The 20,472-nt window shown below is 49.7% G+C and overlaps 8 protein-coding genes and 1 non-coding gene across 9 annotated transcripts; all 9 read right to left on the bottom strand.

Moving 5' to 3' along the window:
- Window positions 1-3,007: 3,007 nt before the first annotated feature.
- ACHE_41040S (uncharacterized protein) lies at window positions 3,008-4,006 on the bottom strand (the record flags this gene model as incomplete). The annotated part of the gene is made up of 1 exon (XM_043279306.1): window positions 3,008-4,006. The coding sequence occupies one exon, from the start codon at window positions 4,004-4,006 to the stop codon at window positions 3,008-3,010; it is 999 nt and encodes a 332-aa protein (XP_043136998.1).
- A 325-nt stretch (window positions 4,007-4,331) lies between these two features.
- On the bottom strand, window positions 4,332-5,042 carry ACHE_41039S (uncharacterized protein; the record flags this gene model as incomplete). The annotated part of the gene is made up of 1 exon (XM_043279305.1): window positions 4,332-5,042. The coding sequence occupies one exon, from the start codon at window positions 5,040-5,042 to the stop codon at window positions 4,332-4,334; it is 711 nt and encodes a 236-aa protein (XP_043136997.1).
- A 501-nt stretch (window positions 5,043-5,543) lies between these two features.
- On the bottom strand, window positions 5,544-5,753 carry ACHE_41038S (uncharacterized protein; the record flags this gene model as incomplete). The annotated part of the gene is made up of 1 exon (XM_043279304.1): window positions 5,544-5,753. One exon carries the CDS (start codon window positions 5,751-5,753, stop codon window positions 5,544-5,546), a length of 210 nt encoding a protein of 69 aa, XP_043136996.1.
- Window positions 5,754-7,290: 1,537 nt separating this feature from the next.
- On the bottom strand, window positions 7,291-7,878 carry ACHE_41037S (LITAF-like zinc ribbon domain-containing protein; the record flags this gene model as incomplete). The annotated part of the gene is made up of 2 exons (XM_043279303.1): window positions 7,291-7,796; window positions 7,854-7,878. The coding sequence occupies 2 exons, from the start codon at window positions 7,876-7,878 to the stop codon at window positions 7,291-7,293; spliced, it is 531 nt and encodes a 176-aa protein (XP_043136995.1).
- Window positions 7,879-9,624: 1,746 nt separating this feature from the next.
- ACHE_41036S (uncharacterized protein) lies at window positions 9,625-11,388 on the bottom strand (the record flags this gene model as incomplete). The annotated part of the gene is made up of 1 exon (XM_043279302.1): window positions 9,625-11,388. The coding sequence occupies one exon, from the start codon at window positions 11,386-11,388 to the stop codon at window positions 9,625-9,627; it is 1,764 nt and encodes a 587-aa protein (XP_043136994.1).
- A 995-nt stretch (window positions 11,389-12,383) lies between these two features.
- On the bottom strand, window positions 12,384-13,100 carry ACHE_41035S (uncharacterized protein; the record flags this gene model as incomplete). The annotated part of the gene is made up of 1 exon (XM_043279301.1): window positions 12,384-13,100. The coding sequence occupies one exon, from the start codon at window positions 13,098-13,100 to the stop codon at window positions 12,384-12,386; it is 717 nt and encodes a 238-aa protein (XP_043136993.1).
- A 922-nt stretch (window positions 13,101-14,022) lies between these two features.
- Window positions 14,023-14,134, bottom strand: ACHE_t40014S. Its single transcript has one exon. It is a non-coding gene; the product is annotated as a tRNA-Asn (tRNA).
- A 1,173-nt stretch (window positions 14,135-15,307) lies between these two features.
- Window positions 15,308-17,471, bottom strand: ACHE_41034S (Zn(II)2Cys6 transcription factor; the record flags this gene model as incomplete). Its single annotated transcript, XM_043279300.1, has 6 exons — window positions 15,308-15,773; window positions 15,830-16,168; window positions 16,235-16,390; window positions 16,441-16,592; window positions 16,646-17,245; window positions 17,331-17,471. The coding sequence occupies 6 exons, from the start codon at window positions 17,469-17,471 to the stop codon at window positions 15,308-15,310; spliced, it is 1,854 nt and encodes a 617-aa protein (XP_043136992.1).
- A 374-nt stretch (window positions 17,472-17,845) lies between these two features.
- Window positions 17,846-19,778, bottom strand: ACHE_41033S (NCS2 family permease; the record flags this gene model as incomplete). The annotated part of the gene is made up of 4 exons (XM_043279299.1): window positions 17,846-18,496; window positions 18,545-18,649; window positions 18,699-19,619; window positions 19,680-19,778. The coding sequence occupies 4 exons, from the start codon at window positions 19,776-19,778 to the stop codon at window positions 17,846-17,848; spliced, it is 1,776 nt and encodes a 591-aa protein (XP_043136991.1).
- Window positions 19,779-20,472: the final 694 nt, after the last annotated feature.

Below are 20,472 nucleotides of genomic sequence, written 5' to 3'. Positions count from 1 at the left end.
GGCTGGCTTATACTGAAATCGCTAGAGATACCGCTCCGGTGAGTATTTACCGATGATTTCTGAATAGTCATCCGTGACAACAACTAAGTCTAGCTCTGCAGATATGGCCTTTCTCCTCGTCGGTCCCGTGACGAAGAATTTCGTTATATAGATACACCGCAAAGGGTATTTTACATGTCTTGCAGGTGATCCGCTGCGGGTAGTAGAAGCTCACAAGGCATCATTAGTGAAGTGTTCTTTTCCAGTCACTTCACCTCGTAAGTGATCCTGCAAAGTCCATTTCCACAGCGATACTAACAATGCTTCTGATCACAGGCAACAGGGCCGGTTTGGAAAGGGATTTGACAACAGAAAGTACTTAGTTGAACAAGTGAAAGCTTATAAGACCGCTACCTGAAATTTCCAAGGATTGAGCCAATCTGTCGACGCATCTTGTCCCTGGATATTTTGATGGAAGGGTGTCTCTTGGCCGAGTCGCCGGACAGTTTGGGGTGAGTACATGTCACAATTGCCGTGACTCCACCGTAATTATACTGAACAGGTAGATTACACAAACCGTTCTCTTCATAGAGATAACCAATCGTCTTTAGCAGTGCTCAACACTCACTATGGCTGTCACGGTTTTGTGCTCCCCTCAGCGATCAGCGCAGAAAATTTCAAGATGCATTGAACCCCAAAGAATTCCGAAGGCACGAGTTCTTTTGGTTATAGCCGCGTGTGCCTAAAGCGGAAGATGCAAAATATTGTCAAAGAACCGTCAAGTTAAACGGTGGATGCTGAAATTTGTTGTGCATGATGGGGGTTTCTGTTTGGGCATGAGAGTTACTGGTATCAACACAACACAAAGAAGGGATATTCTATCGAATACTGGCAAGCTACCACCTTGCGATCGTGCGTCTTATGTTACGTACGATCGATTTTTCCTCTAGCTTCAACGGATTGACCCGGTTCGACTGTGGCCAGTCCAGCTCAGCTGGTCCCTTACCGGGCTAGATGCGAGCATTGTTGCGCTTTCCATAGGGTTCTGGAAGGACACGCAATACGAGGCATTACAACACGATTGGTGGATGCCATCCGCTTGCAGGCAAAACAATCGATCACCGTCCGCTTGGTATTGACGCAAATTTCTCGCGCAAGGCTTGCTGGGGGAGCTTCTGAGCCGGAGGAGAATGTCGAAGACCGTACTGGTCTGTTTGAGATTTCACAGATCGTTCATCTTTTGAACTGTCACACTAGCTATCATGAGGCAAGTAGCATACAGACATGAACTTTAGCAATGAGTTGCCCATGGAGTTCAAAATCTAACCTCCAAAGAACTAGATCGTTTATCTCAACTATGATTGCCTCCGACACAGGCTTACACAAGAAAGGCGATCGTCGAGGTCAAGAGAATGGGCAAGCGTCCAGAAAACAAGAGCATACCCACATGGATGGTCTCTCTTCTTGATAGTTACAAATATGCGTCTATTCCATGGTTGAGTTTCAGGACTTGGTGCCTTTTGCCTTCCTGCATGCACTGAGACCATTGCAGCACATAGTGGGTCAAGTCCTTTGGCAATCAGAAATTCAGCTAAAGGTTTTCTTGACTTAATTGCGATCAAAATAACTCTTCTTCCGAGCCATTCCGTCCATCTTCCTTACAAATGGCTCTCCAATTTCTTCCTATGTTCCAGTATTCCTGTTCCGCGCGTCTGCGTGTCGCGTACGGAATTCGCTGCGTCGTACGCCCCTCATGAGCCCTGCTTGAGCAAGCTATGCTTCTGTCGTCATACATATTGCAATTACTTTTTCTCTGATCGACAAAAGTGCCGCTGTGTCGACGGTCTCTGTGCATCAGAGGGGAGCTTTCACATCTATGAGGAACCATAGTCCCCACTGAGAGGTGAAATTGGAATGGACATCTTATCCAGGAGAAATAGAAGTTTCTGACTGACAATTTTGGTAAGCACTCATTGCTACAGACTTGGCTGAGCACTATGTGCTGACCTATTCAGAACGGCTAGCACCCTACCAATACATGAGCAAATACCAGTGCATGTGCGGAGGGTATACTATCCACAATCTTGCGGGTATTAACTTTGTCACGGAACATGAATACTCGCCTGCCATATAATATAACAGAGTCTAGACTAGCCCAGTCGGTCTCGGAGTCACTAACGACGCATCAGCATGTAACGTCGTTGGCCTTCAGAAGAGCACAGTGAGACTTCAAACACAGCATATAAGCGCATTCAATGAAAGACAAGAACCGCCCAGCGGCGCTTAGGAAACCGACAGCTACACTTCGCTTTCGTGGTATATGCCAATAGCGGGACCCGAAGAGCGCAACATTCCGACGCATGGTTGCAGCTATTCAACAAAGCAATTATTTTTATGACAAGCAGACTATTTGGGTATGTTTCTCGATGTGGCCATCTTCTCTGTCAAATCTGGCACGGCGAGCACAGTCAAGAGTGATGTGCTGCAAGGATGACGCGCCTCGAGCAGCGCCGGCTATCCGAAGGACGATGCCACTGTCTGGTTAGGCTGGCTGGTTAGAATTGTTTATCCTCAGATTTTTTAAATACGTTGAGGTTAGACTATCGACAGAGGGGGAATTTTCATACTCTATGTTCAGTCAGAGTATGGTTTGTGAGGCCCCATGGGGTGCCGTCAAATCTCCTAAAAGTGCTATACGCTACTTTCATTGTATCCGGGGTTTTGCGAATATTCATGATGTCGATTTCTTTTTCTATTTCTTGAACCATCAAAATAAATGCGGCAAATAAATACAGTCTATATAACAGCAGCGATAAATCATCTGTGTAATCTGGTTGTAAGAACCTTGCGTCCAGACAACAGTAAGTTCAAAATATCAGCACGTAAAACAGCAAACCAAACCTAGCCAAATCAAATAAACAATCTCAGTCTATATATACGAATAATTCACCGTCCAAAAACCCTATTAACCCTACCCAAGTAAGCACCAACGCAAGCCCTATATAATACATAAACACTCACCTCCCCATCATAGTGACCTTCGGAAGAATCTCCGGAAGTCCATTATATGCGTAACCGACGGAGCTGCATCATTGACACTCTCCTCAAATTCTTTGAATTCTTTTGTCCGTGGACTACGCGGAGTCCCTGATACCAGCTGCATGTTCTCTTCGTCCCCGAAGGATATTTCCGGATGGCTGGATGCACGACTTAGGTCGAAGAATTCGATTATTTCAATGCTTTCAGAGCTGGATTCGAGATCATGCAGGAGTTTTCCGTGGTCTGGGGTGGCTTTAGGGTAGTCGAGATAGACGAGTTCGATGTCATCATCGCCGCTACTTTCGTCGTCGACTGCGCTGACATGGACATATTCCTCGGGAATGGGCGAATTTTCGTAATCGTAATCGAAATCGAAATCAAAGTACTGCCTTTGTTCAAAGAAACTGGAGTCCTGACTTGTGAAGGGGGAGTTTGTCGGACAAGACTCACCGTCTTCGTCAGTGTCATGTTCATGGGCATTCTCGTAGTCACACTCGGGGCCATCATCATCTTTATTTATAAGGTAATCGACACCGGCATTGATGAAAATATCGTTTTCGACATCGGCATCATGATTTTTCTGCTCAACATCGTCCATGGTAATACCCAAACCGATTAGCTTTTTCTGTTTGCCTTCTGGGGCAGAAAATGTAAAGGTCAGTCCCACCTTCGGAGGACAGTCCAGCCCTTCTAACTGGACGAATTCTGGCTGTTCTTCGTATTCGTCTAGGAGTGTTTCTCCCAGTGCCATAGCTTTAACCCTCTTCTTTGCCCGTTCCATCCACTCTTGCTCGCACTGCAGACAGAGGGAGGGATTGGCTGGACTGACGAGGTCATGGCTGTGGATAGCCTTGGTACAGGAGACAGGATGTTTGTCTGTTTCTGACTCTGCCATGCGCAGGGAAGAAGTGAACGCGGTGCAGGTGTCGACGTTGAAGGAGGCTATGTGACCGCAGGTAGGGTCGTGGTGGTAGGTGTAGTTGCACATTCTGAGTGAATCTCGAAGGCGATTATATATAGTAATTTTATCCTCAAGGGTGTTGAGCAAGAGACTGGAGAAAGAACAATGCGGTGCTGGAAGCGACCTTATATACTTTGCATCAAGACATGGTGAGACATGATCTATCTAAAGATGAAAGAACGACACTAGCAGAATTGAAAGAGACAATGTTCTTGTATTGACAAAGAAAACAAGCGGAGGACTCCTGTTATAATCCATCCTTGTCTCATTCATGACCTTGTCACTCCCAGCGGGGATCAAAGAATAACGGTACATCCCGCGTAAGAACAATGAACCTCCCCGAGAAACGAAGTCACTCCCCATCCTTCTCAAAAGCAACCCTTTCATCAACTTCACTCCCATCCATATCCATAAGATAACATACCCCCGAATCCATCAACCACCAAGCGGTCATCTCATGAAAGAATCGCACCACCCGATTCTCCAACGGAATCTTCCCTCCTCCCCCTCCATCTTCATCCTTCCGACTCCACATAACCGTCTCGTTTGAAAATGTCACTGTATCCTGCTCCTTATCAACAACATACCCAATAACCAACCGCCCCACCACATCCCCCCGACTCATCTCCAACTCAACCGAATCCTCCTTCCTCGCAGCAACCCGGTAAACACCACACACGCACTCCCCCTGCCCGAATTCTAATTTCTGGATGTAACTACTGCAGAAACTCACCCTCTCCGTAGGGCAATTCAGGCGTAACAGCCACGCCTGCGGGAAATGTGAAAACGCTGCCATATTCCGGCGGAGGAGGGCGGTTAGTAATTCCGGGAGCGGGAGGTCCGGGAGCAAGCGCCTGGAGACTGGCCGTGAGGCCTGGTCGTAGAAGATGATGTATTTCTCGGGGTGTGTAGTCAGGTCTGCCGGGAGGGAGGTTATGCGGGTTGTGATTTGAGGAGGAAGGGTGCATTCATGGTGGGCGTGGAGGGTGGAGCGGAGGGAGCGGTGGGTAAAGTAGAGGGTTGCGAGGACGAAGGTTAGGAGGGAGGTTAAAATGGCAATCATATTTACTTATTTATAGAGGTGTAATAGAGCTGGTATTGGTTGAGGATTGTTCAGGGATGTTCTGATATTGCTGCATCATTATGAAGCATGCGATGGGTTATGATTGGCTGGGGCTAGGGTGACATGTGACTTTTTGCCGGATTTGGATATTTATGCCTTAGGCTACTATTCCGTAACAGGAAATGGGAGTATTGAACGGAATAATTTGCATCAATGTCCACCAGATTATTTTCGAATTGACAGAATAAAAGCCCCAGTGTGTCAATTGATGTTCCCATAGTAAATTGTATATGAATTAACTCAATAGAGCTCAGTGCCAACATCATCATCACACTCCCCTGCTGTCCGAAACCAAAGAACAGGAGTGGGTATTGAATTCGTCCTGATAAGCCGTCCAAAACGACGCAAAATAATAAGACATTAAAGTAAATAAAGTATCCCATAATTATATCCTCAACTCCGTCAAACCGAGCGCTTTTTAACCATGTTGGTATACCGCAATTACTCCACCTCATACGACTGCCTGGCCGCTTTTTTAGCCATCATAAACCGGTAAACGACGAGAAGCGCGATACCCATGCCGACAACGAAGACAATGCAAAAGACAAGGATGGGGCCGGGATTTTTGCTGGCCCAATTGCCGCGCTTGGCGATGCCGTGAAGGATTTCGGAGGATGCGGAGGAAATGTCGTCGATTGGGAGGGCAGGCATCTGTTTCGTTAGCTGGTGTTCGATTCTATTTCGATTGGAAGGATGAAGTACTTTGCTATACTGTCTCTGTCGACCTCACAGACCTCACTACCTCGCTAATCCAGACAGACCGGTGGACGCAGAATAAGAAAGAAAGACTGATGCGCAATTGGACAGCAATTGGGACACGAGTAGACGCATAGACGAGCAAGAGGCAGACATAGAAAGACCAATGACTATGAAGCCTTCGGGAGCCGCGGAAAGTGAGTGACTGCAGAGCAGCGCAATCGTGATGGGATGGATGACGTCGAGAAAAGCGGTTGCAACGTGATACAGTCCCTGATCGCAAGGCTATGGAGGGTCCTGGGAAGGTAGGAAGGGTAGCAAGTAATGCCTCTTTGGTTGTATTATTCCATCACAGCTCTCATGGTATAAAAACATTTGCGATATAATCGGCATATTATCGTACAACCAACATAGCTCCAGACATACGATGTTGACACATTTACAAGGCTACAGACTACGACCCATAGAACCCAACGGTATCTCCTGAAGCGGACCGGTGCGTCACCACTGGGTAACATCCATGGTCGAGTGCTTGTTCAATATCGAATGAGCTGGTGCACCGCCTGGCGTACTATTTTGATATCAGTTAGAATTGAACGTCTTGACTTGTCCAGTCGTACAAAAGCACCAACTACTCTTCTTAACTATACTGACAGCCTTCTGTCAGATCTGAAGCATCCATCGATCCCGCCGAGATGTAAAGTCTTGACGTCAGGCAATGTGATGTTGGGTTCGGGTCCTCCGGAGCTGACAACCACGATTCTCTACCATGCGGCCGGGATGTCGAGGAAGCAGCCATAGGATATTCATGCCTGGGTTCTTTGTAACAATAAGCCAAGAGCAGTCCGCTGTCAACCGGCAAGATGCTGGATGAAGTATCCGCATCGATTCCGAAAACGGTAATGTGTGTATTGAGCGATTTGAGCATTCATACTCTGTTGTTCATCTTGACCAATATCTTCTTTTAATTTCAGTAAATACACTATAGCATATGTCACAATTAACATTTGATCTCATGTGTATAGATCGAGTTACCCTGAGAATTCGCTCTGATTGACCATTTGCGGACACTATCCCAATCGGGAAAAGGTGGGAAATGCCACCGAAATCGAGTCGCGCGGCACATCTGTCAACAACGAATGTCGCGAACAGCGCGTTCAGGTTATGGGGTGAGCCACAACTCACTACAAGTAACCCGGAGCTCTCCCTCAGAGACGATGATACACAACATGAGCGCAACGCGACCGCGAACCTGATGATTTGCTCCAAATGGTTGACTATCGGCACCGGTCGTGTACTGGAAGAAACCAAATATGGCTTCGACACTACTACATTCTCACTTGATGCTCAGAAATGCAATGTATTATTATGATATCCAGAATCCGATATCCAACTCCAAAAATAATGGTCAAAAATAATACAACATGGTATCACCATACAGAGTCAAAACAAACAAAACTAATGCACAAAAGCTCTCGAGAAAGCAGCTCGATCACTTCTTCTCCTTCCTCGCCGGCGCCTGACGTTGCCTACCATGCACAACCTCAACCTTCCCGCTGTTATGCCACGTCGCCAACAACACCCCGCACTTGGCACAATGATGGTTCGCGTCCTTAAGCGACGACGCCAAGTACGGCAGACATCCCAGACAACAGCAGAAGCATAGAATGGCCGCCCAAGCGTGTGTCGTGTTTCCTGACTCCATAATAACCTGTGTCATCTCGCGCTGGCCGCATGCCGGGCAGTCAACGGGGGCGGGCGAGCTTTGAAGCGCGTGGAGGGGTGTGGCTGTTGGGTATTGGGAGTTAACGGGTTGTTGGACTGGGAGTTGTTGTTGCTGGATGGGGGCTTGTGTCGGCTGGGGGTGTGCGTGGTCTGGCTGGATGTATGATTGGCCTGTTTCGTTCGGCTGGACGTATGCGTGGTCCGGCTCGATGATGATGGGGGCATTGGGCATTGCCTGGGGCATCTCGGTCTCGTGGTAGGCGGGAGCAGGGACTATTTTTGTCAGCTTGTGTCGTCCGAATAGGGAGAGGAAGGGGAAGATGTTCATACCGTCGTTGTGCTTGTCGGAGGACATGGTGGTGTATACTCGGAGTATGGGGTGGAGTATGGAGTAGTTGTGATAAATTATTAGACTAGACTTGTAGTAGATTGTAAAGTGCTGATTCGGTATATTTCAAAACCCAGCAGACACGCCATCTTTATAACCATCTTTTCTGATGACAATCATAACCGCCAAGCCAAGTCAGTCTGCCTTGTTGATCGCGGCACAATACGAGGATTGTCGATGTTTGCCCAATGAGGCTGTGGGCCATGAGGCTCTTTGCTGGCGCAGTCAACACAGCCTTGTTTTTGACGGGTCAAGGCGTTCTTTTACTGTTTCTTTGCAGTGTGTCACAATGTTCTTTGTCTTCGTTTTACGTGGCTTCTGTGGTGCCTTACTGCACTCATACACATGTGACACTTCCATCGCAGCACCATTTAGATATGAATTTCTCGGCTACAATAGGACATGGCTCCTGCATAGAATAAACAATCTATTTGAGTATTCATTAATCCTTTTACGCTATTTGAGCCGCCTTAATTTCCCAGGCGAAGAAAAAAGGGTCTGTGTGCTCCGCATAGCAGCCGCAATGGACCCTTCGAACTTAAGTGCTTACAGCTAGTTCCGATCGTCCTCTAGAACGAAGCGGTGGAGAACACTGTTACTCATTCCTTTTCCGTGGGCTCCTATGCGAGTCAGGGGAATCTTACAGCCGATTGTTGTTTTGCTATGTACGACGTAGAATATGGTCATGATGCCGATAGATTGACGCAACATTCACAGTATATAGAGACGAAAACCATCCGAGGAACACCCTGGATGATCAGAATGGTGCCCAGTACAGACTTAGCTATGCAAAAGCACAATGGCAGAGGGTTTCTTCGAGACCTTTCACCTTCCATTAAGCGACACCACTACAAAGGCCGACAGCACTCATAAATACAAGACTCAATCGTGAGTTGATATAATGGGGAAGCGCGACATGCTATGGCGCCTCATGGAGCAAAGCAAGCTGATAACTCTTGGGCGCCAAAGAGATTTCCACCGGGTCGTTCGAAGAAGTGGCCAACAGTTGTAATAGGAGTCGCACTTGGGCCTCTGAATACTAATTCTCATGCAGCGACAGAGTCGGAGGCACAGTCTAAGCTGGAGACTGACGTACGTTTTTGGCTCGGACAGTCGAATATAACTAAGATGAAGACAAGATAGTGCAGGGACAACCCAGTTCTAAAGAAGTATCGTCTGGCGACAAAATCTCGGGTTTCCAACACGTCGAGGCCTAAGTCTGTCTTCATTCAGGCGTCTCGCCATTGACAATGGCCAATTGGCCATCTTGTGATCATACAAACGAAATCGCGGCTTGGTTAAAAGGATGCAAATTTGACAGCCTGTAGGCCTCACGGTGCTAAGGCAGCCGAGAAGGTGGCCCCAGGCAGTCCAACCTTCAGGGATCGAAATGTAGTTAAAATAGAAAGGTGATGCTTACAAGTCTCTTCACGGCTTTTTGGAAGGGCGAAATTTGTTGTTCTCGTAGCTTTGACTACAAAAGTATGGAAGAGTATTACTCGGAAATCGCACTCAAAACAAATGTATAACCATTCGATTATGTATGAAGTAACTGTATATATAATTGCCTTTGAATATTTCCAATGCAAAGGCCGAACAGTCATAAAACAAGATCAAAATCACAAGTCTAACAGGTCATATAAAGCCCTATTCACATCTCCACCGGAGGCCATCCGCCCCTATATACTCCAACAGCCCGCAAGACGCACAGTCTTACTGGTGGTTCTGCTGATGAACCTGCTGGACCTGGTTAGCCTCGAAGGAGGGGCCAACAACAGCGACGTGGTCCTGCTCAGGGGCCTCGGGCTTGTGTTCCTTCTCCTTGATGACGACGGGCTTGGGCTCGGGCTTGTGCGAGGCACCGCCGTTAGCAGAGCCACCGAGGATGTTGATGCCGTCGTTGTTGAGGAGCTTGGTGTGGCCGAGAACATTGGCGACATCCTCGGAGTTGTCGATGTCGGAGCGCTTGTCGATACCACCGTCGGCGGAGTGGCCGAGGAGGTTAATGCCGTTGTTGTTGAGGAGCTGGAGGTGCCCGAGGAGGTTGAGGATATCCTCGCTGTTGTCCTTGTTGTGCTCTTCCTCGACGGGGTAGCCGCGCTTAATGATACCGCCGTTGGCGTTTTGGGCCAGGAGGGCGATGGCGTCGGCGTCGAGGAGATCGGTGTGGCCGAGGAGGTCGACGACGTCAGCGCTGTTGTCCTCGTTGTGCTCAACGGGGTAGCCACGCTGGCTGATGCCACCGTTGGCGGAGTGGCCGAGGAGGTTGATGCCGTTGCCGTTGAGGGCCTGGACGTGGCCCAAGACGTCGAGGACATCCTCACTGTCGTGCTTGTTGGATTCCTGCTCGGCAGGGTAGCCACGCTTGCCGATACCACCGCTGGCGGAGTGGCCGAGGAGGTTGATACCGTCGCCGTTGAGGGCCTGGACGTGGCCCAAGACGTCGAGAACATCCTCACTGTCGTGCTTGTTGGATTCCTGCTCGGCAGGGTAGCCACGCTTGCCGATACCACCGCTGGCGGAGTGGCCGAGGAGGTTGATACCATCGTTGTTCAGGGCCTGAACGTGACCAAGGGCATCAACAACGTCGGCGCTGTTGTCCTTGTTGTGCTCAACTTCGGGGTGGCCACGCTTGCCAATGCCACCATTGGCCTTACCACCAAGGACATTGATGCCGTCGTTGTTCAGAGCCTGGACGTGGCCCAGGAGGTCGACAACGTCCTTGCTGTTATCCTTGTTGTGCTCCTGCTGGGGGTAGCCGCGCTTGCCAATACCGCCGTTGGCCTTGCCACCAAGAACGTTGATGCCATCGTTGTTCAGAGCCTGGACATGGCCGAGAGCGTCGGCAACGTCCTTGCTGTTATCCTTGTTGTGCTCAACTTCGGGGTGGCCGCGCTTGCCAATACCGCCGTTGGCCTTACCACCAAGGACATTGATGCCATCGTTGTTCAGAGCCTGGACGTGGCCGAGGGCGTCGACAACGTCGGCGCTGTTGTCCTTGTTGTGCTCCTGCTGGGGGTAGCCGCGCTTTCTGGCGGCACCATTGACCAAGCCTGTCAGGGCACCAAGCTGACGCTTCGAGATACCTCCGCTAGCCTTGCCACCAAGGAGGTTAATGGAGTTGCCATTCAGGAGGCTAGCGTGGCCAAGAAGGTCAAGGACATCCGAGCTGTCGTCCTCGCTCGACTCAACGCTGCCGTAGTGCTCGGGGTAGAGGCGCTCGAGCTCCTGGCGCTTGGAGATGCCGCCGCTGGCCTTGCCACCCAGGACGTTGAGACCATTGCCGTTGAGGAGCTGGGTGTGGCCAAGGAGGTCCACGACATCCTTGGAGTCGTCCTTGCTGGACTCGCGGTGAGGAGCGTGCTGGGGAAGAGGCTTGCCGTCGACGATGGCGGCGATCTGGTCAGCCGGGGAGATGGGGGCGGCGTTGGCCAGGGTAACCACGATGGCAGTGAGGGTAGCGATGGAGAGTTGCATTTTGTTCTGCGGTTGTTAGCTTGTTGGATCTTGAAGTGTTGTTGTTGGCGGGACGTACCTAATTAGGAATTAAATACCGAAAGTGCACAATATACAATTGAAACGAATGACGGAGTGGAAGAAAAGGCAAGAGCTGAAAGCGAAGTATATATAAGAGAGATTGTTTTTGATGATGATGAGACTGATTCTGACCATTGAAACCGATCCTTATATACCTCATTCTCAACGACATTTCCCAAAATGGCATTGTTGTGATCGCGTAATTGTCAAGTAAGGGAGTCTATAATTAAACGATCTCATAAAGTCAAATGCACCGTATATCTGCCCGGTCATATGCAGCCTGCAGCGGTGACTTTCTAGAAGCTCGCCGAGTGAGATGAACCCGCCCCCCCCCCCGGGATGTGATATATCAGACGCACCCGCCGCGAGGGGGGAGGTCGGTCTGAACCATAACTGGCGCTGTTACTGAAAGTTTCCGAAATAAGGATCAGTCCGCGGACGTTCATTCGCACATATCCAATGCAGGTGTGAGCTCAAAACAATAATTCCTGTAGGCACCGCTGCAGGGTCTGCATCCATTGCACCATCAACGGTGCATTTTCATACAAGAAAGGGGAGCCATATGAGATCTGCTATTGTTGCTCCAAATCTGTCGAGTTCCTAGCATTGTGCTTAGCAGGCGTGTCAGCATGTCTCTGGGAAATCTCGGGGACGACTCACCGATGTTAAGGACTATATAGGCTTTTGCATAAAGCTGCTTTTCGTTTCCAAATGGGCTAAGGCAATTGTAACTATTATAATTGGTATTATTACTATTAAGTAAATTAAACATACTCCAAAGTCCTATGCCGAGACAGTCTGAGGACCAACATCCAGAAAATGAACAAGGTAAAGAAAACACACATTTTCTGTCAAAGAGCCAAAGTACCACCCGTGAACGAAGACACCCTATCATAGTCTATCCATGTCTTCAAGCAAACCCAATCGTACTTTTTTTATGATGATGCGAGAGCATTGAGGATGTTTTTCAAGGCGTCGTTGAGGATGTTCAACTTGATCAGAGTATTGTCCTTGATCTCTGTATCGTCCCCCCGCTTGAGCGCATCATTGAGGATGTTCTTCGCGGCATCGTTAGCCACCTTGGCGTCAACTCCGGCGTTGTCACTGATCTCAGTGTTATCGCGCTTCAAGAGATCGTTGAGATCGAGGGGAAGATCAATGTCGTCATGGCGCTTGGCAGCGTTGTTGAGGATATTTTTAGCGGCATTGTTAGCCACCTTAGCGTCGACCAGAGCATTGTCGGTAATTTCGGTGCTGTCGCGCTTGAGGAGTCCACCCAAAGCGCCAGTCAGCTGACCAAGGAGGCCACTCAGCTCCTCAAGCAAACCTCTAACAGCATCGTTGCCGACATTTTTCACGGCATCGTTCAAAACATCGGCTTTGATGAGAACGTTGTCGGTAATTTCGGTCTCGTCGCCGCGCTTGCGGAGAGGGACAAGTCCACCCAGGGCTTCTGTCAGCTGCTTGACCAGGCCGTCAACCTCCTTGAGCAAGCCACTAGCAGCATTGTTGCCGACGTTTTTCACAGCATCGTTCAAAACATTGGCTTCGACGAGCGCGTTTCCGCTTATTTCGGTGCTGTCACCAGGAACCGGGGCGGCATGGGCGAGAGCCACAAGGAGGGCAGTAAGGGTAGCGAGCGAGAGCTTCATCTTGACGTAGATTGATCGACGTGATCAGGCTGATGCAAAGGTTAGTTTGAATTCTTGATTGCAAAGATAGGCTCAACTCACGTTTTTAGAAAATTCTTTGCTCTCACTTTGGCTCTTGTATGGAGGTGGGTATAGAGATGTGATAGAGTGCGTTTTAGAAGCTTGTCGATGCCCTGGATGAATCGAAGAACAACCGGGATCTTCGGGGTAGAAATAGCCTTCGCTCCCTGCTCTGGAACAGCACATTATCTTCCACCGGCTATGGCTATCATGGTAGCCCACATAGACTCAGGCACCAGAGTGGATACTATTTATTTATTTATTTATTTAATCAAGTTTAAGGTCCATACCGAGCCCTAGGGGCTATGACAGACCGCTACCAAGATGGTAGACTTATTCAGTACATTCAGTTTTTCTTAACATCTTTTTTTTCTTGACCATTCGTAGCTTTTTCCTCGCCCCAATCCGCCTTGTCTGCGCAGGGCATTTGGGCAGTACTTATTTCTTATGCCCCTATAGCGCTACGATAACTGTGGCTATAGGGCCCTAAGAAAGTTCCTAACCCTCCTTGTATTATTGGCTAGTTCACTCTAGCCACCTTCGACGGGTAAAGAACCCATGATTCCTTGTCCATAAGGACCGTACCCTATCCCTAGGGATAAGTAGCTTAGCTGAGGCATGAGCTTACCATCCGCTCCTTTTTACATCTGAGCTTGATGTGATTCAAACTGTTAATTGGCCTAGGCCGTTCTTCGTAAGCATCCTTAGGGGTTAGAGGCTGGGAAAAGGTCCTCTAACACCCCACACCGTGTGTGATAGACTAGAGAACGCTCACTTACTTCTTTTTTTGGGAGCCCCTAGATGCTCCCGGGTGCCGTAGCAAGCCAAATTCCTCGGAAAAAGGCCACATGGTGGTATAATGTGCCAGTGGTGAGAATCGAACTCACGACCTCCCAGTGGTAGAACTTTCTCTAGGAAAAGTTCCCAATAATGGGGGCTGCCTCGGGACGCTACCACAACGCCACGCCGCCGGCAGTGGATACTATCACGGTGGATGTAACCTGAATTGCAACATGCGACCTGAGGCACCTGCTGAAGTAGTAGGTGGATTATTGCACAAGAAGCGACGCACGAAATAGGAAGGGCATATACTAGTGATCCGGATCATCGGAACGCTGAAGAACGAGACTAAGTGAGAAGATGAGAAGGTGAAGAGGTGAGGTTGAGACAAGACTCTGCGAACAGAGGTGCGGGACTAGCCTGATTTGGAAGGGAGTATATGGGCAAATACATGTTGATTGATGTCGTTATTTCTATCTTGAATGTTGAATAATAGAGGTTGATTGGAATACTTTGTGCGCTACTTTGTACATATGGTCAAGTGTGATTAACCCCGAAACTGAGATATATATACCACAGCGCAATAGACCACACCGACAAGAGAATATAACATTAATCATCAACCATTTTCACCACCATACTCTAAGCCAGAAGCCTCATGGGATTCTGTTCTCATTTCCAAAACGAGCTCAATTGCAATGCAATCAACCCAACTCGTCAATCACGCCCGAGACTCCATCCCCAACCACGGCACACCCTCCCCTCGAACACAGCCCTCCACTCTGACATCCACTCTGACAGTTCTGTCACATTCCCCAGAAACTGCAAATGCTTGGCCAAAAGGTTACAAAGATTGCGAGATCTCCGAGTTATGTACGTTGTTTGCTGTTCTTATGGTTGTACTTTCGTGCTCCGCCGCATCCGGCTACATTCCGTAACGGCCCCCCGCCCCTCCTGCCCAGGACCTCGTGTTTGGATTGGCGATTGGTTACCGACGGGGGGGGGGGTTTTTAAGGTTGTGGGTCGTGGTTGTGGTTGCTGATGTCATTTATTTGCCAGTGGTGTTGTCAGGGATTTCTTTGTGGCTTGAGATTGATAGCTGAAGTAGAATCCGAGAATGGACATTCGCTGCTGTATTGAGGTAACCTGTGCATTCGGTAGAAAGGAAATATCATCATTCTAGTATGATGGCACTCATTCTAAATCGAAACCAGTTCATGCATTACTGTTCCTGTTCCCTATCTGTAGCGCCATGCATCGAAATCCCATTCCAGAAGACCACGCCAACATGCCATGCAAACGTCGTGATTATACAATACCAAAAGGAAAAGCACACCAAAATCAAAAGAAAATAAAGAAAACTAAACTCATGATCCCACCCTCGCTCTCTTCCTCGACGACCCCGACCCCGACGCAACCTGAGCCTCCTCATCCGCAAACAAAGCCCCAATCTCAACCGGCCACTCAACGCCCATATCCCTTGCGCGTCGCTGTACCAATTCCAGCTTTGCCTTTCCGACAGCCCACCGCCTAGCAAATGTCTTCGCTGACACAGCAAGCCTGATAAATGCTTCGCGGTTTTGGGGGTTGGAGAGGCTGGGGAGTAAGATAAGAAGAGCGGTTGTTACCCAGAGCATATTTGGGACGGGGATGCGATCGGCCCCCCATGCGGAGCGGTGGATACGCATTAGGGCGGAGATTTTGCGGGCGTAGAAGAGGCTGGGCGTGTCGGGGAGGTGGTTGGGATTGGGAAAAGGGGAGGTATTGTCAGGGTCTGGTTTTATCGACGGGGCATATTGGGAGATGGTTATGCAGATGCAATAGTAGTACATGCTGTAGTTGCCTTGTTAGCTCGCACGCGATGCCCGGGTGGGTGTAGGGAAGCATACTGCAAGCATAATGCATGAGGAACTTGAGTCTCCTCTTGTTCTCTCAAACAGACCGGTAACTGATTTTCCCAATCTCTCAATCGAGAATGGAACTCCTTCGTTTGCGTCCTCAGATCGGCCTGTGGTGGATTACCCCCACCAAAGAAAACCCAAGCAAGATCATGCACGATCCTATTCAACCCGCACAACGCATGGAACACACAGCTCCCATGCGCCTGCATTCCCCTCAATTGCAACGGGTACGGATGCCAAACATCCTCTGCCGAACACACCAGCGACGGCAAAGGCCGATTGGGAATCTTAATCGTGGGCACCTTACAGAATGCGAGGGCCTTGAGTCTGGGCCAGGGAAGAGTCAGTCGGTTTTTACCCGGCACCTCGCCGATTACTGGGAAAGGTCCCTACGTGGCGATGTTAAACAGGCCCCATATTGTGTGGTCTATTACCCGGTGGTGGACAGTGGGGCGAGAAATGGGGTGTTGTTTTGAGAGTTCGTCGACAGCGAAGGCGAAGTTGTTTCGGTAGATCCAGCTGGAGCGTTCTTTGCAAGTTAGGCTGGCGCTGGTTTGTTGGTTAATACTTGTGCTGGATTTGGGGGTCGATGGACGTACTATACTGATAATAAGGCCAGAGCTTGCGTTGTAGCAAGGGTGATTCTGCCCTCTTCTTGGGAAAATAGCCGTTTCGCTTCACTGTAGAAATGTGCGCCTTTAGAAGCCATGCCCCCAGGGACTGCATATGCCTGGGCCGAATTCGAATGCGTCTGACACTTTATCGGCATCAGCGTTGGACGAACATGAAAGCCTTAATACTTACACAAGCCAGAGCTAGCATAGCATTGACCAGAAACGGCGAACAGCATCGCACCCTCAGATCCCCCGACCTCATGTCCCGTATAAACAAATCCCGATCTAACCAGTTGAAAAAGGGATGGAACCATGTAAACCACAACGACACCAGCTGCGAAACAAGCCTCGCATCCTGCGTGACGTTCGTCCACGGCGCCGCCGGCACATCAAATATCGGGACGTCCGCCAATTGCTCCGGTTCGAACACGGCCCTTGTCGCGGGCGACTCTGACTCCGACTGTGCCCCGTTTCCATTCTTCTGCTCCCACTCCAGGCTCTTAGGCGTCACCTTCTTCCCCTCTGACTCCCCGCGCGGCCGATCCTCATCAAGGTAGAACTGTATTTCGGCCAGGGAGGCATCGCTGCGGATAAGGTCGAGCAGATGAAGGACGCGGCGGTCGGCGGAATCGCGAAGTGTCCGGACAAGATTCAATAATAAATCCTTGCGGTCTTCAAGGGTCTCGAGTTTGCGCTTAATCCCGGACTTTCGGCGTTTATCGCTGGTGTTGTCGACGGTACATTCTACGTGGTTCTTTAGACAGTTTTGGCAGGGGGGTGCGCCGGAGCACTGTTCCGTAAATGGTCAGTTTTTCCCCTCGTCCCACTAAAATCTTTGCAAGGGTATGCTTCCACTGTTGTGTAAGGCTACCTACCTTCAACTTCCGAGCCTTGCACGCTGTACACGCAACGCCGATATTAGTCCTCTTCCTAGGCTGCTGGCGGGCATCATCGCCGTTCCTCTCCCGGCGAGTCCCCCGAGGCACCGGGGCCAAAGGACGGTGAATATCAGTCATGGTGATGATGCGGCATGTCGACTTTCCAAGAAAAGAAAAGCGAGTGGGAAAACAGGGAAGCGTCAGTATATATAAATAAAACGGGGAAGTGAGAAGCAGAGGCCCCGCGTAAAAGTGATGTCCAGCCCCGACCAGACGCGGTCGGCTCCTTCAATAACTAATAATAATAGGAGAAATTCCGAGAGCGCCAATCACGGGGCAGGCATAGGTGCGGGAGATGATAGGTTCAGTGCCCAGAATTCCGGGGGACGATAGATACAATGGGCAGAAAATGTAATTATAGTAGCATTGAACATGCAGTATGAAGTAGACTCAAATTAAAAATCAAATATGCCTAATTACCAGGGGGACGACATATTATGTATATCAAATCATTAAGGCGCCGGTTTCCCAGCCACCACAGGTGCCGCCTTCTCTCCCATTTCCTGGGTATCATGAAGATGGTGGTCCCGCGATGATAGCGATCCATCCGTCTCGATCACCCCGGAAGCATACGCCGAACTCTCCTCGTCGCGCCAGAAATCCTTCTTCCCGCGAGCAGCACGCTTCAACCACGGCGGAATAAAACCTCCAGGCAACTTGTACGTCCAATCCTCGTGGTCCTCTTCCTTGTTCGGCGGCTTGATGCGTCCGCCCGATCCCTTCTCAATGATCCACACAATCACGTTCAGCGTGATGTAACTCAGGATACCCGCGATCAGACCGTACGCGATACTATACGTGAACGGCATGACGGCGATGGTCAGGAAGGCCGGGATTGCGTCGCCGTGGTACTTCCAGTTGATTTCGGTCGTGGCTTTGGTCATTAGCGCGCCGACGATGACGAGTGTGCAACCGGTGGCCCAGGGTGGGATGGAGGCGAAGATTGGCGCGAAGAAGACGGCGATAAAGAAGCAGAGTCCTGTTACGCAGGAGGTGAGGCCGGTTTTTCCGCCTTCTGAAATGCCGGCGCCGCTTTCTACGAACGCTGTGACGGGGGAGACGCCGAAGAGGGAGCCGATTGAAACGCAGATAGCGTCGACCATCTGTGACGATTAGAGAATGCCATACTTGGCAGAAGGTGAAGAACATACATAGGCCATGGAACTACCCTCAAAGTCCTGTGTCTCCTCATCGATGGTTCCAGCAAATCGCGCCATCGAGTACAGAGTACCGGTCGTATCGAGAATATCGACATACTATCTCGGTCAGTCGCCAGCACTAAGTCGGAAGAATGACGATACTCACCAAGAAAGTAATAAACGCCAGACCAAACTGCGCTCCATGCCCGGAAAGATCCCATTCCTGCGCAACCAGAATCTTGCGAATAGGGTGGAACGTAACTACCTGCTTGAAGAAATCAAAGTTGCTGTTTCCAACTTCAGTGTGCGGGAAGTAGGTCACAGGCGTAGGACGAGGCCACGAGATAATCGACACCAGCAGAATACCCGCAATCACCGCGCCGCGCACACGGTACATCATGAGCAACGCCGTAATGACACCACCGCAGAAGATACCAACCCACATGGTCGGACTGCGCATCTTGTCGGCACTAGGACATAATCCGGTGCTCGCATCGCGCTGCGCATCTGAGCAACCTGCCAGCTCCATGGGCTGGTCGGTCGCGCCAGTCACCAAGCCAATACCCGCACTGTATGATAATCCGATGAGCGTAAGGTACAGCCCAATACCAGCGCCGGTCGCCAATTTGATCGAAGCTGGCAACGCCCGCGCAAGCCATTGTCGAATACCCAGTAATGTCATAGCCAAAAACACCCATCCTTCGACAAACACCGCCGTCACGGCAATTTCGTAAGGGATAAGACCATTTCCATGATGACCAACAACCGTATACGCAAAGTAGGCATTCAAACCCATTCCGGGCGCCAGCGCCACGGGCAGGTTTGCCAGCAGACCCATGAAGAAAGTAGCCAAGGCAGCGATAGCAGCAGTCGCCGTCACAGCATCGCGATGTACTTCTTGGACACAGAGGAGGTATTCGGTGTTCGTGTTGCAGCGGTCTGCCATGCTTTCGGGAGGACAGACGCAGGTACCGCCAGACTCGGAGGTGATGTTGGCATTGACACTGATAATGTAGGCCATGGCGAAGAAGGTAGCCAGGCCGGCGCGAATTTCGGTAAAGAAATAACTGCCTTTGCGTTCTTTGGGCTATTCACCACTTCATTAGTCTGGCTTTTTGCAGCCACTACCGTGCCGTTGTAGACATACATGACCAGACCCTTCAAGACGAAAATGCTTCCCAACTGGGCTCCGAGCAACCGCGAGGTTGACTCGGTGCGCCCATTCAGTGACGGCAGCAAAGCCCATGGCGAAGAAACGTGTGCTAGACAAGCGCTGAACAGCGAGAAACAGTCCAGGGACACATTCTTGTAAGAGTAGAATCACGACGCCACCGCGTGGAAAAATTTCACCCCACAGTCACGGGCACGAGAACCCCGATATCTCGCACCAATTGCAGCCCTGCTTGGCATGTATACTCCGGCCAATAATACTGCGGACTAAGCGATCGGATATCTCTATATGGGAAACTCGCCGACGGAAGTGGCCGGCTATCTGCCTGTCAATGTGCGCTGCAAAGTCTATCGAGGGCTGTCAGTCGGAGGCCGCCGTTGTTTGTGTGTACATGGTACAATAAAATAGATCGTTATGTAGCGCACTATAGCTTTCTGTAGATTGAAAAATTACTCCCTATCGAACTATTCTGCAGTTGTCCAAAGGTCATGGTGCTTATCGGTTGACTTTTCGGATATAGTTCGGTCGCTGTCAGATAAGCTGCATTTCCGAAAATGGACCACGAGCACGTGCAGTCATAGCCCTTATAGAAGATCTATCTAGTTTGATATCTTTTTTTTTTTTTTTATAAAAAAAACAGAGCATAATTCTGTGCTGGTCATGACTAAATTTCCTGAATAAAGATAGATACGATTATGCATGATGTATATCGGATACTTGGGGAAGTTCTGTCGGCCTGCCATGATTTATGTGCTTTATGAATATGGAA

Source organism: Aspergillus chevalieri, chromosome 4, assembly GCF_016861735.1.
Source record: "Aspergillus chevalieri M1 DNA, chromosome 4, nearly complete sequence".
Taxonomy (NCBI): domain Eukaryota; kingdom Fungi; phylum Ascomycota; class Eurotiomycetes; order Eurotiales; family Aspergillaceae; genus Aspergillus; species Aspergillus chevalieri.
This window is presented reverse-complemented; position numbering and strand designations above follow the sequence as displayed.